This window comes from Eremomyces bilateralis (assembly GCF_010015585.1).
Source record: "Eremomyces bilateralis CBS 781.70 unplaced genomic scaffold P152scaffold_8, whole genome shotgun sequence".
NCBI classification, from domain to species: Eukaryota; Fungi; Ascomycota; class Dothideomycetes; order Eremomycetales; family Eremomycetaceae; genus Eremomyces; species Eremomyces bilateralis.
The window spans coordinates 881,171-900,305 of NW_022985074.1; the positions used below are offsets into that span (position 1 = coordinate 881,171).

The 19,135-nt window shown below is 51.0% G+C and overlaps 2 protein-coding genes across 2 annotated transcripts; one reads left to right on the plus strand and one right to left on the minus strand.

Moving 5' to 3' along the window:
• Positions 1-1,329: 1,329 nt before the first annotated feature.
• On the plus strand, positions 1,330-2,094 carry P152DRAFT_337550 (uncharacterized protein). The gene is made up of 2 exons (XM_033675306.1): positions 1,330-1,533; positions 1,583-2,094. The coding sequence occupies exons 1-2, from the start codon at positions 1,438-1,440 to the stop codon at positions 1,889-1,891; spliced, it is 405 nt and encodes a 134-aa protein (XP_033534698.1). The 5' UTR covers positions 1,330-1,437; the 3' UTR covers positions 1,892-2,094.
• Positions 2,095-3,553: 1,459 nt separating this feature from the next.
• P152DRAFT_395882 (uncharacterized protein) lies at positions 3,554-18,265 on the minus strand (the record flags this gene model as incomplete). The annotated part of the gene is made up of 3 exons (XM_033676326.1): positions 3,554-3,691; positions 3,742-10,332; positions 10,388-18,265. The coding sequence occupies 3 exons, from the start codon at positions 18,263-18,265 to the stop codon at positions 3,554-3,556; spliced, it is 14,607 nt and encodes a 4,868-aa protein (XP_033534699.1).
• Between the last annotated feature and the right edge of the window lie 870 nt (positions 18,266-19,135).

Below are 19,135 nucleotides of genomic sequence, written 5' to 3' on the forward strand. Positions count from 1 at the left end.
CGGATAAAGGTGGTTTGCGATCCGGCCGTCGGGGCGGGGCTGCTCGACTGCTGACTGGGAGTTTGGGGAGGCATGGTTGCTGGTGCCATGGAAGGCGTCTGCGGGTGACCCAACGAAGCGGACGGAGGGCGCGGGGCCTCTTGGGAAGGATTTCGTGACATGCTGTTCGTGAACTGCGGCATGAACGGTTGGTGGGGACGGTGGGGACCGGTTTGGTAGGGCTGGGGGCTGGGAGGTGCCGCACCGAACGGTGCCATGCCGTGCATGTATGGGCCAGGGGGGTAATACTGGCCGTAGGTAGGATCGAACTGCTGCGATACTCCGTAGATTCCCTGTGGATGGTGAAGTTCTGTTAGAAAATGGCCATATGTCATGTCTCGCGACAGTTCCGGAACGGAAATCTGATGGTTAAACACGGCAGCGTGATCCGGCATGGTCGGATTTGAAACGACCGACGCCGCCTGTTGATGAGGAAACGGTTTGAACGGTGGCTGCGCGGCAACGGCGGGCGAAAAGGACTTGACGTTTGCGGAATTGTTGAAAGGAGATTGAAACGCGGCGAAATGACCAGAAGCAGGAGGGGGACGCGAAAAGGAGGGCTTTACTTGTGACGGGTGGAGCTGTTGTGGATATCCTCCATAACCACCATGCTGCATTTGGGGTCCGTTTGCCATGTGCGGCTGCTGGTGTAGAGCAGCGGGCGCCATGGCGGGACTGCGGGCGGCGGGTCGGAAGGGCGAGTTCGGGTGTTGACCCATGGGACCTTGAGCCTGGAATGGAGGCATGTTGGGACCACCGCGCTGCTGCAAAGGCAGCTGGCGGAATTGCCCACCTGGAGAGTTAGCCATCTGCTGAGGGAATGCACCTGCGTAGCCCCGTCCGCGTCCATTCGGGACGAATTGACGGTTGAAGTTGTTGGCGCTCATATCGCTGTGAGCGGATTGCGATGACTCGCGACGCAAATGTTGCGTTTGAGCGTTCGCCGGTCCTTGAGGCATGGGGCGCATCTGTTCCATGTTAGGATCATGGCCAATCCGAACCTGTGCAAGACTTACATGGTCGCTACCGTCGCCTGCCATTCCGAAATTCAGATTGCCTTGGTTCTGGATACCAGACGGTGGTCGTCCTCCGCTAGCAGCGGGTTGCGGGATGGGTGAAGGAGACGCAGCCGGGGACTGAACGCGAGGATTGCCGGTCTGAGGGGTATTCAGATTTGACATCTGCGAGTGATTGACGGTGCTGTTGGCGATCACGGGGGAGCCTTCAGCGGTAGTGGAGCCGAAGACGATGTTCGGTCGGTTGTTGTTCGAGCCAGCCGGGCCACCGTTTGGAATGTAGCCGCTGGCACCCGAGGCGGAGATGGTCACAGACGAAGGCTTGCGAGAGTGATCGTTCTGCGGCGTCGCACCGTTTGCGATAGACCCTCCTCCGTGCACGATGGCGGGAGCGGCTCCCACGGCAGGAACAGCAGGCTGGATGGGCTTCTGCGGGTTCACAGGCGAGACGGAGTGCGATTTGCCATGTTGGATCGGGGTGGAGCTGCCCACTGCCACGGGAGGTGTGCTCGAGGCGATGACCGGAGGAGTGGAGGGCTTCTTCGCACCGCTCGCCGTCGCGCTCGCGTACGAGGATTTGGCAGTGGGCTGCGTCGGCACTGCGGGCAGTGGAGACGTCTTGCCGGAGCCGGAGGATGCGGCGATGGCGGACTGTGCGGCGGATTGTTGCGGTTGCGCGGATGACACGGTGCTGGTCATTAAGAACGTTGGGGCGCGTGGGCCACGGGAGGATAAGTGGTGGTGTGTTCGAGCGGGATAGCGCGTGGCGATGGATGAGAGCGTGGAGGATCGGACCGGAGATGACCGCGATGCCGATTCGAAGTGGAGAGAGATGAGCGGATACGAAGGAGGCGAGTCGAAAGGGTGGTGTCGAGTCGGAGATTATTAAACTGGAAGTCCTCGAATGAAGACGTAACCCAGGAAGTGATGGAGAAGAGAGGAAGAAGAGGATTTCACCGGGTTCTGGAGAGAACAAAGTGAAAGGATATCCTGTTCAAGCTTCAACAGAAAAGTTGAGCAGTCGAACGATTAGGAGGATTTGGTCGTTGGTCACAATCGGACGAACGAACCGGTGACGAAAAGGATTGGAAAGGATTGAAAAGGATTGAAAAGAGCGCGAGAAGAGAAATCTCGGTGGGCTCGAATTCCGGATCCTAATAAAAAAAAAGAAGAAGAAGAATGGCTCCTGTATGAAAGACAGGAACTCTCTCTTCTTGATTTAGGAGGGGAGAGATGGATGGATGGTTTTGAAAGATGAAAGAGGAAGAAAAGAGAGAGAGAGAAGAAAGTTGGAGAGAAAGAAATTCGTGGTGAGAGACAGTGAGAGACGCCGAGTCGCTGAGATTCCCCAATCACCGGGGAGCGTGGAAGGTGCGCCGCGAAAGTGTTGTGCAGGGAGGAAAGGGCGACCGGTGAAATTGGTTGTGTCAGCACGGGACATTGCCTAATGGCCTGGTGGAATATTGCCTTATTGCCTGATAAACACAATTATGGATGGCCAGTTGCCTTATATTCATTCATGTCACAACTCACATGATTCTGATCACATGATTCTGATCACATGTCATGACATTTCCGTGACATTTCCGTGACATTATTTCCCTTCCTTTTCTTGTGTCCAAATGCCAGAATGGAACCTCCATTGCCCGACCAAGGAGAGATCCCGGATTCCATATGGTAACTCGCACAAGTTTGCGCCTACTACCTGAACTGTTAAAACTAAAAGGGGCCTCCTTAACAATTGGGACTTTCGCCTTTACCACAAGGACTAAGGTCCGACTCCTAATCTAGTTTCGCCGCACGACTCGCGGCGTCACTAACACAGGACACTGCACGACCACGAGTCCACGGAAAACGAAATCGCTCCACCAGTGACAATGCTTAATTTCAAGAACGCCGATATTATTCGTGCAATCCTTAAGCTGATGCCGCTCCGTGCTACGTCCATACACCGGCTCCAGACAAGGATGTGCAAATTGTAATATTAATTATAAGGATAGAAAAGTCCGCGTGGTGCACTTTGATGATCCCTTCGCCTCTGCATCATGCATGCAGCAGCGGCTGTGCCCGTACACCCCTCGACATTCTGGAACATCCAGAGACCAAACTTTTAAAGTTCCAATTGATCGGCACTCGCAGTCTGGAAATAGTTTGACATTGGAGCCTATGAGATATACTTAATGCCACCCTTCGAGCAACTTCCAGTTGCCGTTGACAACATGATCATTCACCAGAGCAGCGTTGATGGCTAGGGGCTTCAAGCTAAGAATTGACGCGTCCGGAGTTGATTACCCACTACGCAGGAGCCTCGCGGTAAGACTAAGACTGATAATCTTTTACCTCGACTAAGGATTATTCCCATATTCTGACTCTAGGATCCTTGACGGTGATGTCGACTCACTCTCGGTTCTCAACATATCATCCCGATTGTCGATGGGGAGTCATAGCAGCAAAGATAAAGCTACTACATGCTGGGCAAGACCTGACATCCAGCAACATCACTCACTGCCCAACAGCGATGACCTCAAGTCATCCACCAGCTTTCCCGCCTCGCTCAACGTCAAGAGTCCTTCCGGGCAAAACACTCCCACCTGCAATCCACCATCGACAATCCGTGCCTCCACATCGACAGATGGCTTCGGGAGTTAGCATGCCTCTCGAATGGTTTCCAGGTACGAGAACTCACCAGATACGCGCCTCTCACACGATTTTTCTCCAGTAGCTTCGTTAATCCTTCACCATCATCGGCGCTCTTCCCTTCTACCACCCTGGCGTACCCATCCCGCTCTCCATCCGCAGCACGAATGGCCCCTGCACCCACGACTTCAGCGATATCGAGCAGCTTCAAAAAGTTGACGAACGAATCCACCTGGATTCCCGTCCACCGCTCGATTTGCCACAATCCCGCTCCAGCTCGATCGATCCGGTTCATCTCAAGCAAGTCATCTTGAATCTTCCTCGCCATCTCCACCAGTCCCTTATTGGCATTGAGTGAGACGCGTAGGGGCACAAGGTTGAGGGTTGGGCCACAGCTTTCCACGAGTCCAGGGATGTCATGAGACCGATTGGCTAGATAGACCCCAAAGACGACTTCTTTGGAATGAGCGGCGTGGCTAGCAACGAGACGGGCATAGGCTTGGGCATATGCGGCAAGGAAAATGTGGTGGACCGAAACGTGGCTTGCTCGTGCCTTCTTCTCAAGCAGAGCGGTTTGGTTCACCACGTCTGCCTTGAAAAGTTCCACTCGACGATGGGATGAAGATGAAGATGGCTTGATCAGCGGATTCGGAGCTTTATGAAGGTAAGACGACCAAAACGAACGAGCTTGCTCGTGGGAGTCGACATCGCAGACAGCGTTGACGTATTCCCCAAAAGAATTGTCCCAATCGCTACTCGAGAGGTTAGAATCGAGGCACAGTGCATCCAGTCGTTGGATCAGCCGTGGGAGACTTATGGCATCATACAACGCATGATGGATGTTGAGTCGCAGCACCCAAGTGCCAACCTTTTCCTCAATCGTCAGATTCACTATTTTACGCTCCTTGAGGGTTTTCGAATCGCCTCGGAGGACGACCTGCATGATCGGGAGCTCCGTTTCGGTGGCCACAAATGTAGTCCGGAGAATGGGATGTTCTTGAACCAGGGCATTCCATGCCATCTCAATCTGTGCACGGCTCCAGGTCCCAGGTGCTGTGTACTCGAATGTGGGCCAAAAAAGCCGCCCATTGGAGTTTTGCCACACTGATAGCATGTAGACTTGCCCAGCGGTTGCTGGTATGGCCATCTCCACGTCGCCGGGGTCAACACTCTCCAACAGCTCAAAACCAACCGCATGAGACTTCCAAGTTGCCTTGTTTGATTGCTTGTCGGCTTCTTCGGGATCTGGAGGTTGAGAGGGAACCTGTGCCATGGTACGAACCGTGGATGCACGCAATAGTGTGCTCACCGGCAGCAGAATGCCTCTGTTGCGCAGCAGTTTTGAGACCTTGATGGCACTGATGGAGTCTAGCCCGATGCTCGGTAAGGTCGAGTCTTTGGTGACATCGTCTTCGGGTATGCCAGCCACATTTGACAACACTTGACGAATGGAAAGCTCCAACTCAGTCCATGTGGCCTCATCCACAACCCGCGCTTGATCCCGCCCATCAGAGCCTGCTCCTCTGTCCTCCAATTCAGCATCTAGAGCAAATTTGGAGAGGCCGCAGATTGTGATACCCTCACTGTCGGCACTCAGACATTCACGGTCCGGAAAATTGACCATGTACCGGAGAACACTATCGAGTTCTCTGAGGAACTGTTGCACTGCCTTGGTGTCGAACCGGCTTTCCGAGCATGCTACGCGCCATACAAGAGTCTGGTCAGCGATTTCGGCTTCCGCCGCTACGCCGAATTCTACTTCGGCATCGCCATCAATGGTTTCGTACAGCTTCTCGTGCTCGTCGACATGGTGTTGAGGATGCGCCTGGTATATGAAGAGCGCATCGAAGAGCGGCTGACTATTCCTTTCCACCAAAGTTTGGATTTTTCGGAGAGGGTAATGCTGATGAGGAACCACATCCGCGATATTCTCATGCATGTACCCCAGCATTGACCGCACGTCTCCATGGATAAATGTCCGCAGGGGGACAGTGGCCATGGTTGGGAACATTACCTCCGATGACCTGGAATTATCCCGCCCGGACAGCACCAGTCCATGGACCGTTTCTAGCGATGCGCTTCTTGATGCTAGTACCATGGCCATACACGTGTGCGTCAGCGTCTGCATGGTCACTCCTGCCGATTTGCAAAAGCCCTTGATTGTCTGGACTGACAGGTCGCTCACGGATTCCCGGCGGAGTACGCCAGATTTCTCGGGATGTGTCGTCCTTAGAGATGTATGCGTAGGTTGACATTCAGAGAGATAGTCCCGCCAGAATATCTGACTCTGCTCACTATCACCCTTCAATATGGTTTGTATCGTGGGACCAATTGGGGGCCTCGGTGTGAGCCGACCATGATATGCCTCCTGGACATCAGAATGCAATAATCCGATTGACCAGCCATCGTACAAGGCGTGTGAGAGACTCAGGGTGAGCAACGTTCTGTCAGGGGTCTCAATCGTACAAAGACTGATGAGTTCCCCCTGTTCTGCGTTTCGTTCCGCTTGTCTCTTCGCATCTTCCACGGCCGATAGCCAATTTCGGTCGTCGTCCAACCTTTTGGTGAACCATTGCAAGCTAGCTTTCTCCTGGACAACAACCTGTGCGAAAGAGTAGGGGATGCTTGGGTCATCGAGCTCCATGAACGATATTTGTAGAGCTTCGGTCGTTCGAATGACGTCGTCCCAAGCTTTCTGGAGCGTATTGAGTTTAGTGTGCGACGATAGTTGCAAAACCTCATGGTTGAAGTATCTCTTGAAGCCGGAACTCATCATATGCACCAGCATTCCTTCCTGCAGAGGTGTCGCCGGGTATACTGCTTGAATGGACCTATGTGGATGCTGCCCTCGCACTAGTTCATTCAGACGCGGTAAAAGAACATCCATCGATTTATCCCCCTTGCCTTCCGCCTCGCTTTCTGTTTCAGGAACGAGCTGTTCGGCAATTGCAGCAATGGATTTGGACCGCATGATTTCGCCCACAGGAATGGAATACCCAGCTTGTCGAATCTGGGAGGATAATCGGATAGCATCGATACTGTCCAATCCTAGGCCAACCATAGAGCCGTCATATGAAATGTCATCCAGATCTATTCCCGTAAGCTGTCCCACAAGATCGCGCAGTAGCTCAGCCTTCACAGAGACAGGCTTGGTAACGTGTCCATTTGCAAAGGTCTCGGACGGTGTTTCGCTCGCAATGGGGCTTCCCCGATCTCCATCTGCAGTAAAATAGCCAATGTTGTCATCAACGTTGAGAAGCATTGCTTCCATTGACTGTTGGAACTCAGATAGCAGCCTACTCAATTGCTCGCCATCGCAGTACCATCCCTGGGAAACGAATTCGAGCTTCATTGACTCTTTTATAAGTTCAATGTCGAGCGATAGAGGATAGTGTGCTGCAGCCCCTTCTCCTGTTTGCTCCCACAAGTTCTCATTGGAAGAATCCCCCTCAAGGGCTTGTTGAAAGACCAGGAGAGTGTCGAAGAGAGAATGGTTGGAAGGAACTTGATTCCACTTGTGAATATTTCGAAGGGGCGTATGTTGAAATGGCAGGACCGCAATATTGAAAGACTGACAACGAGCGATCAGATCTCGCCATGTATCATTGCTCCTCAGTTCTAGACAGAATGGGATTGTGTTGAACAACGGCCCAACCACTTTATCAGCTCCGTTGAAATCAATTGATCTCCCAGATATGACAAGTCCTAGGACCAAAGGACTGGGTCGATGGAGCTCCTTGTTCATGGTCACCGCCCAGGCTGCTTGGACAACTGCTTGGGTAGTAACCTTCAGTGATTTTCGTAGTCGTTCGATGGAACCCATGCCACCAAGTGTTGAAGATACTTTCAGGGGACTAGGACAATCATAACGCATTTGAGGATGAGTACCACTTTTTCTACCTGCCAGGTGAGAAAGCCAGAATTGCTCGGCGCCAGAAAGGGTGGCTAAGGGCCCGAATGGGAGGACCTCGTGAAAGTTCGGCCCGTACTGCACATTCGGCTCGCTCTGGTACGCTTGGGCAATGCTCTGGAGTAGAAGCCTCATACTGATGCCGTCGTACAAGCCATGAAACATATGGAGCGAAAGCAGAACGCGTGCTTCTGATTTGACGAGGACAAGTTCAAATGGATGAAGCAGGGTCCAGAGGGTGTCACGATACCAGTCTTGGAACATCTCCCGCATTCCCTGGTGCAATGTGGCCTCCGGTATAAATGTTCCTTTCCAAGGGAATTCACGGTATTTCATCACGGCCTGGACATAGCCTGAAGAGCTTTGCACAAAGGAGGTCCGCAACATTTGAAGATTATGCTGAGCATTTTGCCATGCAGCCCTCAATCGTGGTATGTCGGTGCCCTCATGGAGCTCGAACCGAAACTGAGCAAAGTAGAAAGGCTCTGAACTGTTCATGGTTGTAGCGATCATGCCTTCTTGCAGGGGAGTGCAAGGGGCAATGCTCTCGACGAGAGAAGATTCACAACTCAACGCCGATGCCACCAGGCGGAGATGCTTGTGCTTGCAAATGGACATCAGTTGCTTGGCTGAAATGGCTGTTGCCCGGCTTGAAGCCTTGGAGGACTGATCTTTCACCATCGTTGACGATATGTCCCGGACCGTTTGTAGTTGCATTAAAGCTTGGATCGAAGGACGGCCGAGATTGGCTTGTCTTATTCTTTTTGCCAGTTCAATGACTGAAATTGAGTCAAGACCTAGCTCGAAGATATTCGAAGACGGTGAAATGGTGTCGATTCTGTTCCTTAGCATCTCGCGCAGGATATTTGCGAGCTGCGACTCCTGAACTGTCATTCTGTTGTCCTCGGATGTGGATCGACCGAGTCCCTGTAATTCGTGCGATGAAAGGGCATAGAAGTGTTCCTTTAACCGATTCTCGTCGAGTTTATTGTTCACCGAGAGTGGAAGCGCATCCAAATGCACGAAATAAGTTGGGACCATATACGGAGACAGGAACTTTTGGCAAGAGGATCGTGCCTTGTCGCCAACCGACTGAAAAGAAGTTCCACTGCCACGGTAGGTCCTTTCCTCTTCCACGGTTGTTAGATGTCTTACGATGAAAGACACAAGTTGCTCCCGCTGCATCTGAGGGTGCTTTAGGACCAGAGTTGCCACATCACGAATTTCTGGCACGTCATGGACAATGACAGAGTTGATCTCTGAGATCTCGAGCCTTTGCCCTCGGAGTTTGACTTGATCATCTTGCCGACCTAGGAAATCAAAAGATCCATCATGGAGTATCCGCACCAAGTCTCCTGTGCGATAGACACGTACGCCGTATTTCCGTAGATATGGAAACTTCTGGTCTGTGAGTTCAGGTCGGTTCAAATATCCTTTACCGACTAGGACCCCGTGTACACACAACTCTCCAACACCGCCTCGGAGTACTGGGGTATCGGTTCCTTTCTTGAACACAAAGGTGCCAACGTTGTCGAATTGAGGGCCGATATTGCTTGGTTTCCCGTTTGATGGAACACGCGGTAGCATGGTGACGCCAATGGTGGCTTCCGTTGGTCCATAACCATTGTATATGACCTGCGCTGAACCCCAAGCATCCAATACATCTTGTCTAAGCTGCTCACCTCCAGTAATAAACACACCATCGCATAGACTTGGAACTTCCTCTGGCCGGATAAGTCTTGCAAGACTAGGAGTGAGATCTATATGAGTGATGCGAAGACTGCGAATAGCACCGGCAAGGTCCTCGAAAATGACGTCTTTTGGTGCTGAGACAACACGAATCCCTACGGACCAACTCCAGAACAGCTCTAAAACAGAGACATCAAAATGAAACGAGGCAAACTGGAGCCACCGAGAATCGTCATTCCAGTGACCGGAGAAGATCCGTTGGAAAGATTTGATCGCTTGGACGGCATTATCGTGAGTGATCTCGCACCCTTTGGGCGTGCCGGTAGTACCTGAAGTATAGAGGCAGTATGCAACATCCGAGGGCTCAATAGGTCTTGAAAGACGTGGTGATGAAGCCTCAAAATCTTCGCACTCTCCGTCTTCTAGAGCTATGATCCGTACGCCTGGTAGTGGGGATAATTCGTCTCGGAGATCTTTGGTCGTCAAAATCAGAGAAGCCTGGCTGTCTTGGAGAATAAAGCTCTTTCTGGCCAGGGGAGCACTTGGATCCAATGCGACATAGGCGCAACCTGACTTGAGAATGCCAACAATAGCGAATGATGCTTCTGGGCATTTATTGAAGCATATTGCGACTAGGCTTCCTTGCTGTACGTTCGAATCGAGAACAATATTAGCAACACGGTTTGCCGCGTTGTCCAGCTCCTTGTAGCTCCAGCAATGACTCCGAACTTTGCCGTTGGTAATGTCAGATGCAAATTGCAGGGCAACAACTTGTGGGCGAGGTTCTAGCTGATTTTCAACGAAATGGTGCAATAATGTCTCGTCTGAATCTATTTTCGAATCCCTTGCGGGAGTGATGGAGTAGAGAAGTGGGGAGAGTGCTTGGTCCTCATATCCTGGTTTGGAAAAACTAGCCAAGAGATGATCCATCTGTTCTAGAAGGGTTTGTGCCTGCGGCTCAGGTAGCATGTTGCTTTGAAAAGTTAAGCGGAGAACCAGGACATCATCGTCCTTTGGAAGTAGCTCCACCGAAACCACAAACTGTAATGTTGTCAATAATCAAGATGTGGACGTCGCGAGTAATAATGTGACTGACCTCCGACGTAGCCGCCTCATGTACTATTTCTCCGAAATCGAGGCGTGTTTCAGGACCAGTTGATTGTTGGAAAACGAAGAGACTGTCAAAGAGCTGTCGATCATCGAGACCGGCCCAGCTTTTTATGTCGCTCAATGCCACATGCTGATACTTGAGCACTTGCGAATTGAAGGCAACTGCTTCCAGAAGACTTTGAATCGCTTCTGTGTCGATAGCAACACTGATTGGAACGGTGGTGAAAGTTGGGAATGGCGCAGTTCGGGACTCTTCCGTGTTTCTTCCTGACAACACTACCCCGAAGGTAACTCGATCTTCTCCAGTATACGCACCGAGCACTCGTGCCCATGCAACTTGTCCCATAGCTTGCATGGTAACATCTGAAGCTTTGCATGCTTCGGCCAAACCAGTCAAAGTAGTACTACAGTTGATTTCCATGACCCGCAGCGATCCGGAGGTTTGGTAGGGGCAGAGATTAGGAAACTTGGTGACGCGCAGATCTTGTTTTGTCCAGAATGATTTGGCTTCAGTGACATCTGGCTGCTGTAGAATCGCACCCAGCGTCTTCTCAATTGAGGAACGCATGGAAACGGGTTTTCCATCAACATGCAGTGAGACGTCCTCGAGAATCATCGCGATACTGTTAGCGTCATACAGCGCATGTAAGATAGCGATGTGTAGAGTTGTCGAACCTGGGCCGCGTTCAAGTAGAAGCCGCCAGCCAGGGATGTGTAGGTTTTGTGCAAAGTATGAACCATCCTGCGAAACGCATTGCAGCTTATCTTGTTCACTATGGGTGAGTGGTTCTTGAGACCATGGCGATGTACCAGCGCCATCCGTATATGTTATCATCGCGAATGGAAAGTCAGTTCCCCCTAGGTGAAAGAATCCTGTGCGGAGCATCTCATGGCTACTTTGCACTTGCTCCCACGCACCTTGAAGATCGTTTTCGCTGATGTTGTTGCGAAGCCGAATGCTGTACTGGTTAAGGTATCGGTCTCCATTGCTCTGCAGAAACTGAGCAATAATGCCACTCTGAAGTGGTGTGCACGGCCGGAGCTTCTCGACTTCAGAGGAAGAGATGTTTAGCTCTTCGCAAATACGAGCCCGGTGCTGGCGGTCAAAGGCGGCGAAATCGAATTGAGGAGATTGGGTTGGCTCGTTCTTCAGCTCAAGGAACTTTGCGATCGCGGAAGCGGTTTGAAGCTCGAGAATCTTCAAAGAACTGACGTGAAGTCCTTCTCTTCTTAGCAAAGAGGCAAGCTGGACTGCACTGATACTGTCCACTCCCAGTTGGAATATGGTTGTTGAGCCACTGATTTGTGATACATCTTTCCCGGTAAACCGCGCCATATGTTCGAGAATCTTGAGCTCCAGCTGGGAGATGCTCTTGGAAGACACCTCGCGCTCCTTTGTATCGACCGTATTGGGAAGACATCCTGAATTGACCACCCCTTGATTGACCATGGTCCGGTCTCCAGCTAACAAGCGCTCATCTAGAAATGACGGCCCATGGTCTATTGCACTCCCGTTCGGCGAATCTAGAAGTGTTTCTAGTGCAGATGAGAATAGCGTAGCGACGGAGACCGCGTCATTATATTCGAGTTTGGATGTAGAGAAATGCAGTTTGAAGCCCAGCACATTTTGATGTCGATCCGGTGTGATTTCGGCAACTAGTGGAAAATCCATCCACCCAGAATCTTCTTCTAGCGTCCAGATATGCTCGTCCAGCCGGTACGGCCCAGGCTGTAGTAGAAAAAGTGAATCGAACAGGGGTTTGTTGATGGATTGGACGTTTGACAGAACACGTCTCAGAGGATATAACTGGTATGGCATTGCATCTGCCGTGAATCTGCAAAGCGACTCGACCAGTTCAAGATTCGATTGGCTTTCTTTGATTTGGATATGGATGGGAACCGTATTGAAGCAAGGTGCAACTAATCGTTCTACACCCGGTACTGGCACAGATCTGCCACTGACCACATTACCGAAGCAAATCGTTGACTGACCAACGCACTGGGCCAGTACCTTGGCCCAAGCTGCTTGCAATATGCAAAGCAGGGGCGTATTCAAGGTGCGAATCGCTGAATCAATTCGAGTCAAAGACACGGCGAGGGTCGAACCATACGTTTCGAACAAGTGTTTGGGCCGTTCGCGTTTTGTCGGATTGATAGATAGTGGCGGAAATATCGTGCTCCTCGCATTCTGGAGCAATTGTGCCCAAAAAGAATCGGCTTCTGCTGTTCTAGACAAAATAACCTCGTTAAGAAACGGGTCAATGATAGGAAGAGCTGAGAGATGTTCGCCTTTACAGAGTTGCTGTACCTCTTTGACCAGCAAAGACATCGCTTCCCCGTCGTAGAGCGCATGATGGCAGCAAAATATTATCTGGATAGCACCATCTACAAACTCCGCTACGGATGAGACGTATGGCGGCTGTATCGTTGCCACTTTGTCTTGCACAGTCGTTTTCTGGTGACCAATAACTTCATCCAGATCTTCCTCACTGGCGACGTGGACATGATGAGTCCTTGGCAAGTAACCATCGAGGAGTATCTGTGCAAACGGATAATCTCTGTTTTGGGTACTTGCGAAGGCAGTTCGGAAGATATCGTGTCGTCTCAAGACAGTGTCCCAGGCGTGTATGACCTTCGACGAATCCTCATGAATGCTAAATCGCATGACGTTACAATACGCGTCGGGGGATGTAGACGATGTAGACATCATTGCCTCTTGCAATGCAGTGCAAGGCAATATGCGAGCAGCAGAGAGGTTATTGTTTCTGAACAGAGCGCGGAGGTCTGACAGGTCTGATTTTGTCCAGATATTCGAAAGGTCAACCTTTGTACGGCTTGGTTCATCAGATGACCTGCCCCGGCTAAGGGAAGCAATAGTTGGGAATCTGAGAAGTTGAGAGACCGTGGCTTGAATGTTGAGCAATTCTAGTCTCCGGGAAACAGTAATTGCTGATATCGAGTCGAGACCTAAGCCAAAAAAAGAAGAGGTCTTCTGGATTTCGCGTCGCGGTACTTGGAGAACCTCTCCAAGGACGCTGGCAATTGTGTGCTCCTCTTCCGTCCAATCCGTCATGTCTCCATCTGATGAACTTCCGACTGAGACGCCATTGAGATATACAGCATCCAGGGCCTCGAATTCGGCTTTCAGTGCTCGCCTATCCGCTTTGCCTTGTCGTGTCTGGGGGATCCTTCCGATGGGTATCAAATGAGTAGGAATCATATAGGCGGCGAGGCGTCTAGCACACACGTCGAATAACTGGCACAAATCGTCTCCGAATTTTGTTAGATTAGAGACAACCGACGGTTCGCTCTGGGCAATGACCGGGACCCAGAATGTTACCAAGATATTGCCTCTTGCTGATGAGCCGATGACAAGGCTGCAGCAATCTTGTACAATATCCGTACTGCACAGAATGTGATTGATCTCACCCAATTCCACACGCTGGCCTCGAATCTTGACTTGATCATCGCTCCGCCCAGCGAAGAGGAGCTGACCGTCTGGCAACAGGCGGCCCAGATCTCCGCTGCGATATAGCCGACCAAATGTAGGATGAACCAAGAATTTCTCAGACGTCAAGTTCGGGTTGTTTAGATAACCCATGCACACCTGGCTGCCGCCGAAACATAACTCACCGATGGAGCCACGAGGAAGGATCTCAAAACCCCTCACGCCTGAAACGAAGACAGACGTGTTCTTGAAAGGAGGACCGATATTGTTGATAACGTCCGAATCTTTGACGTCCTCTTTAACGGTGCAGATATTGGTGGTCTCACAAGGGCCATATCCCTGGAAGAGGCCTTTTCCGGTCCATCGACTTTTCACCACTTCAGTCAAGGCTTCCCCTGCTGTCACAAGGAACTGTACACTGGGCACATTTGCAGGATCCACCAATGCTGCAACAGTCGGAGTCATACTGAGGTGTGTAATCTGAAAAGTTCGAATTGCATGCTCTAAGTCGCGAAAGAGAGCGTCTTTTGGTGAACTGCATAAGGTCATGCCTGAATACCAGCAGAAAAAAATTTCAAACACGGAGACATCGAATGCAATCGAGCATGCTTGCAAAAGTCGAGATCCGGCAGAAACAGCATATATGCTAGACAAAATCTCAAGGTTGCCGAGCAGATTTCCTTGCGAAACAAGGACGCCTTTTGGCAGCCCAGTCGAGCCTGAAGTGTATACCGCATATGCTGGAGATGAGAGCGGGACATGTTGGAGTGACTGAGAGGAGAAATCTCGCACATCTAGACTCTCTACGTTCAATAGTACTTTGTCGCCGGACAACTCTAGCAACTCTGAAGTTGCATCCGAGACGATATGAATTCTGACCTGTGAATCATGAAGAATGGTTTCGATTCTTTCTTGAGGAGTATCGGGAGTGATCGGTAAATAGCCTAGACCGGCTCTGACAATAGCCAAGACTGCAACATAGAACTCGACTGACTTGTCCATGTAGATGCACGCCAATACGTCTGATGATTCTCGAAGAGCACATATGGCATGAGCCAGTCGATTGGCACGGTCTTCCAGATCCGCGTAAGTGATTTGGATGGTAGAAATATTGTCTTCGAAAGCCGATGTAAACCAAAGGGCTGTTCGATCTGGATAATCCCTTGCCCATCGACTGATTCGATCTGTCAACGCTTCGCTCGGGGGGGTCTGTTCTCGGATAGGAATCAAGGAAAGGAGATCGCTGGATAACCGTGGATGATAATCCGCAAAGCGTAATTGCGGATTCTCACAGGCGCAGGATACAAAGGTTTCGATCTGCCGCATAAGCACATGGATATGAGCAGCATCGATTATCGCTTCGTCGAATGTCGCTTTCAAGAGAATGTTGGAGTCTTGTGGCTCAACTTCAAAATTGAGTGCGAATTCAGTGTAGTCAAAGCTGTCGACTATTCGAATGCTCGAGGGTGTCACCTTTGTGGAGGAAAGGCTCTCTTGCCATACAAACAGGACATCGGTGATCATTTCGCCGGGGTTGAATCCGGCAAGCCTACGGATTTCTGACAAAGAAAGGTATGAATGGGCCAGTATATCTGTATTGAGCTGATGGATTTTCCTCATGAGAGTGGCGGCAGGCGTTGAATCGTTCGTCAACAACCGTAGGGGAAGAGTCGCGATACAAGGGCCAAGGATGTTTTCGATTCCTGGGACGGGAATCATTCGCCCTGACGTGACCGACGCCAAACATACGTCGTCCACGCCCTTGTAGAGTCCGATAAGATGTGCCAGGGCCGCCTGGAAAAGGACCTGCGGAGAGACGTTGAGGTTCGCAGCAGCTTCTCGTACTCCGTGAAGAGAACCTTCCATGACTGTTGCGATTGTTTTGAGTTTATGTTGAACGCTCACAGCGTTGAGGAGAGGTAACGGAATGAATGGGTAGTCCTTCAATTGCTGAACCCAAAACCGCTCTGATTTCATGCGGGTCGTTTTCTCAACGGGTCGCATCGTGAAATCGACCACCGAGGAAAACTGAGGGCGCTGGAGGATGGATTTGCGATGAATGTATCCATAGAGGTCGTCGAGCATCAGATCCATGGACCACCCATCATAGATCAAGTGAGACATATGGATGAGCACTTTGGTGGGGTTGCTGTTTCTTTCTATGAGTATATGAAGCGGCGAAGCGATGTTCATCTCGCGAGATGCCTCTGTGTTTTTGTCGAAGTTCTCGAATGTATCAACCTCGACACAAGTATCCCCAGGCAAACTCTTCCGGATAACTTGAAGGTATGGCATAGATTCGGTAGTGCCTAGAGCAAATCCGGTCCGTAGTATTTCGTTGGAGGCCACAAGATGCTCGAATGCATTGGTAACAGTATGGGCAGAAAAGGTCCCCGGAATTTCGATTTGTACCCAGTTCCGGTAGGCTCGACCACTCTTCTCCATCTCAGCAAGCATGGAGAGCTGAAGAGGAGTGCAGGGTATGATCTTGAGTATCTCATCTTTTGCCATTCGTCCTGCAGCGTCAGGATGGACTTGGTCAAGCCCAAGAGATGGAATCTCTCTCTTCGGCTCGGTTTCATTGGCGACCGTCCGACCCTGGATGTGCTCAATTAAGTCTTCCACGGTGGAGCAGGATAGGAGAGCAGTCGCACTAAGATTGAAACCTTCATCCCTCAGTGCTGATGCTGCTGAGATTGCCCTCAACGAGTCGAGCCCCGAACTTGCAAGTGGCGTGTCTGGAGCCAACCGAACTTGCAAAATCCTTTCTAAGACCTTGCTTATCCCAGAAGCCGTAGTGATTTCATAGGATTTTTCTACCTCTCCGTTCAAAACCGAGGCTCGTTTTTGCAGAAATTGGGATTCGAGCAGCTTCCGATTGATCTTTCCCGATGGAAGATATGGAATCTCATCTATGATCTCTACCGACCCAGGCACCATGAAAGAGGGAAGCCAAGTCTTCGAATATTGTACAATGGCCTCAGGAGAGGGCACCGATACTTGGTTCGTGAAGCGGCAGAAGACAACCAGTGACCCCGAGACGATACTCGCAACAGCTGTATCGCATCCAGCAAACTTGCTTATAGCGTGTTCTACTTCCCCGAGTTCTACTCGCTGGCCTCGTAATTTCACTTGACTCGTATCAAGTCTCCCGATATACTCGAGAGCTCCAGAGGGCAGCATTCGCACCTGGTCGCCGGTTCGGTACAGGCGACCAATGTTTTCGGTGTCGACGAAGGCTTTCGCGGTTTGCTCTTCACGGTTCAGGTATTCTCGGGCTAGTTGGTATCCCCCTATAGCCAGTTCACCAACGTAACCCACTGGAAGGATTTCGACTTGGCAGTGAGACCCGTCTTCACGGGGGCTAACCACATAAGCCGAGCCGCACGAGAATGTGCGACCGAGGAGTCCAGCCTTCAACCTGGAATTGAAAGCCGGTTGAATTGCGCAATGAATTGCACACTCTGTCGGACCGTACAATGCCCAAAGAATACTGGGTTCCGTTTCCGTACCGCCAAATTCGACGACAACTCGGCCAGTTAGTTTCTCTCCAATTGTCAACAGGAGGCGAAGGCTTGGGACGGTTGAGCGTTGTTTCAGCAGATTTCCTGCCACTGTTGGCGTGAGTTCTGCAGCATCGACGTCCAGCTGGCGCATCATTGTGGGAAGATCATCTATTAGTATCTCGCGACTGCACGACACAAGAGTCGCTCCTCGAAACCACGTGAAAAAGATCTCGAAAATACAAACGTCGAAGGTGGGCGAAGCGAACTGCAAGAATCGTGAAAAGTGGGGTAACTCTCTATCATGGGAAAGTAGACTCTGAGTAACGGCAAAATGAGATACGGCAACTCCTTTTGGCGTACCGGTAGAGCCGGACGTGTACATGATGTACGCCAAATCGGAACCATGGATGACGGGATTGAAATCGACTCTGGCTTGGGAAGAGAGGTCGGAGTATGAGAATGAAATGATCCTTGCTCCTTGAATACCGTCAAGTCGTTTCCGCTGAGACTCGGTTGTTACGACGGCAGGGGCGGAAGTATCAGAGATAACAAACCGAAGCCGCTCCTCGGGAGCGTCAAGCTGAAGCGGACAGAATGCGCAGCCTGCTTTAAGTATGGCCAGAAGGGAGATATATAATTCAGGGGACTGTGGGATCAAGACCGGGATGATCTGCTGGATTTCCGAACGAGTATCCTTGCAAACCCTCACTATTCGAGCAGCGAGGATGTCCGATGCGTATTGAAGGTCTTGGTACGACAGAACTCGCCGACCGGCTTCGCTATCAATGAAGTCAAGGGCCGTTTGAGTGCTGGCTGTATTTCTGATCAAGTCATGCAGCAGTTCAGGGCCGTCTTGGCGCTCAGGAACAGGATTCAGTTGAGATAAGCGGAGATCTCGTGAAGCATCCATATGGCAGCATTTTTGAAGGATAGAAATGAAACATTTGGCCAGTTGATCCTGGAATGAACAGGGTATCAAGGCGGAAGCCTTGAAATGTGCTGTTCGGCCACCGATGGAAATAAAAAGAATGATGGCCAAGTCGTTCGCATCCTTCGTCTGCTTGCCGTTAGCAGGAATTTTAACCAACACGTGCCTGGCGTTCGCACAGTTGACTGAAATAGGACTGCAGTGCCATCTTGTCTTCCCAGGTCGGCAGCGTTGACCTGCGAGAGCTGTACATGAGCTTCCTCTCCTTCAACATCTGTGCTAACCACTGAGTCATCAGCCAGGAACCGGACTTGGGTATCGCCTGTAAATGCTTGGAGAAGATGGCTCCATGCAAGTAGAACCACTCTCTGGTCAAGTACGTTTTGGTCCAGAGAGCAGGTCCATGAATGACACTCTCCTTGAGGTTCCGCAAAGTCTGTGAGGTTGGGAAACCGGGTAAGATCCATGGTGATGGGGGGTCGGTAGGCGTGGCTGTCTCCGATCGACAATAGAGAGCTTGGTGGGCACAACAGGCGAGATAGGATGACGTCTCGGCGTCAATGATGAGGCTCTATCATTGTCCTCAATGCCGGTACATGGCGCGATGGGTAGCGGATGGTTCAGAGAATGAACCGCGGTGTAATGTTTCCTTTTCAAGTAACCACTACAAAGTACATCGAGAGGAAGGAGGGGGTTGCTTGGGCAGGAAAGCGAGGCGCTGGAGGGGTTTCCGCCGTTTGTCCCCTCCAAGACATGATCCATGGGGGTAAGTCTCTGCGTTTCTGGTTGTCCATGTGGGTTTGGAGTATTAGTGCCTGTGGGTTCATCGGATCCGATGCGACGTGGAGCTAT

What these genes read in the sequence shown, in the direction of transcription:
- P152DRAFT_337550 (XM_033675306.1), top strand. Translation starts at nt 1,438, where the DNA reads ATGGCGGGAGCGGCTCCCACGGCAGGAACAGCAGGCTGGATGGGCTTC. An exon ending in ATTTGCCATGTTGGATCGGG is followed by an intron (nt 1,534 to 1,582) that starts GTGGAGCTGCCC and finishes CGATGACCGGAG; the next exon opens with GAGTGGAGGGCTTCTTCGCA.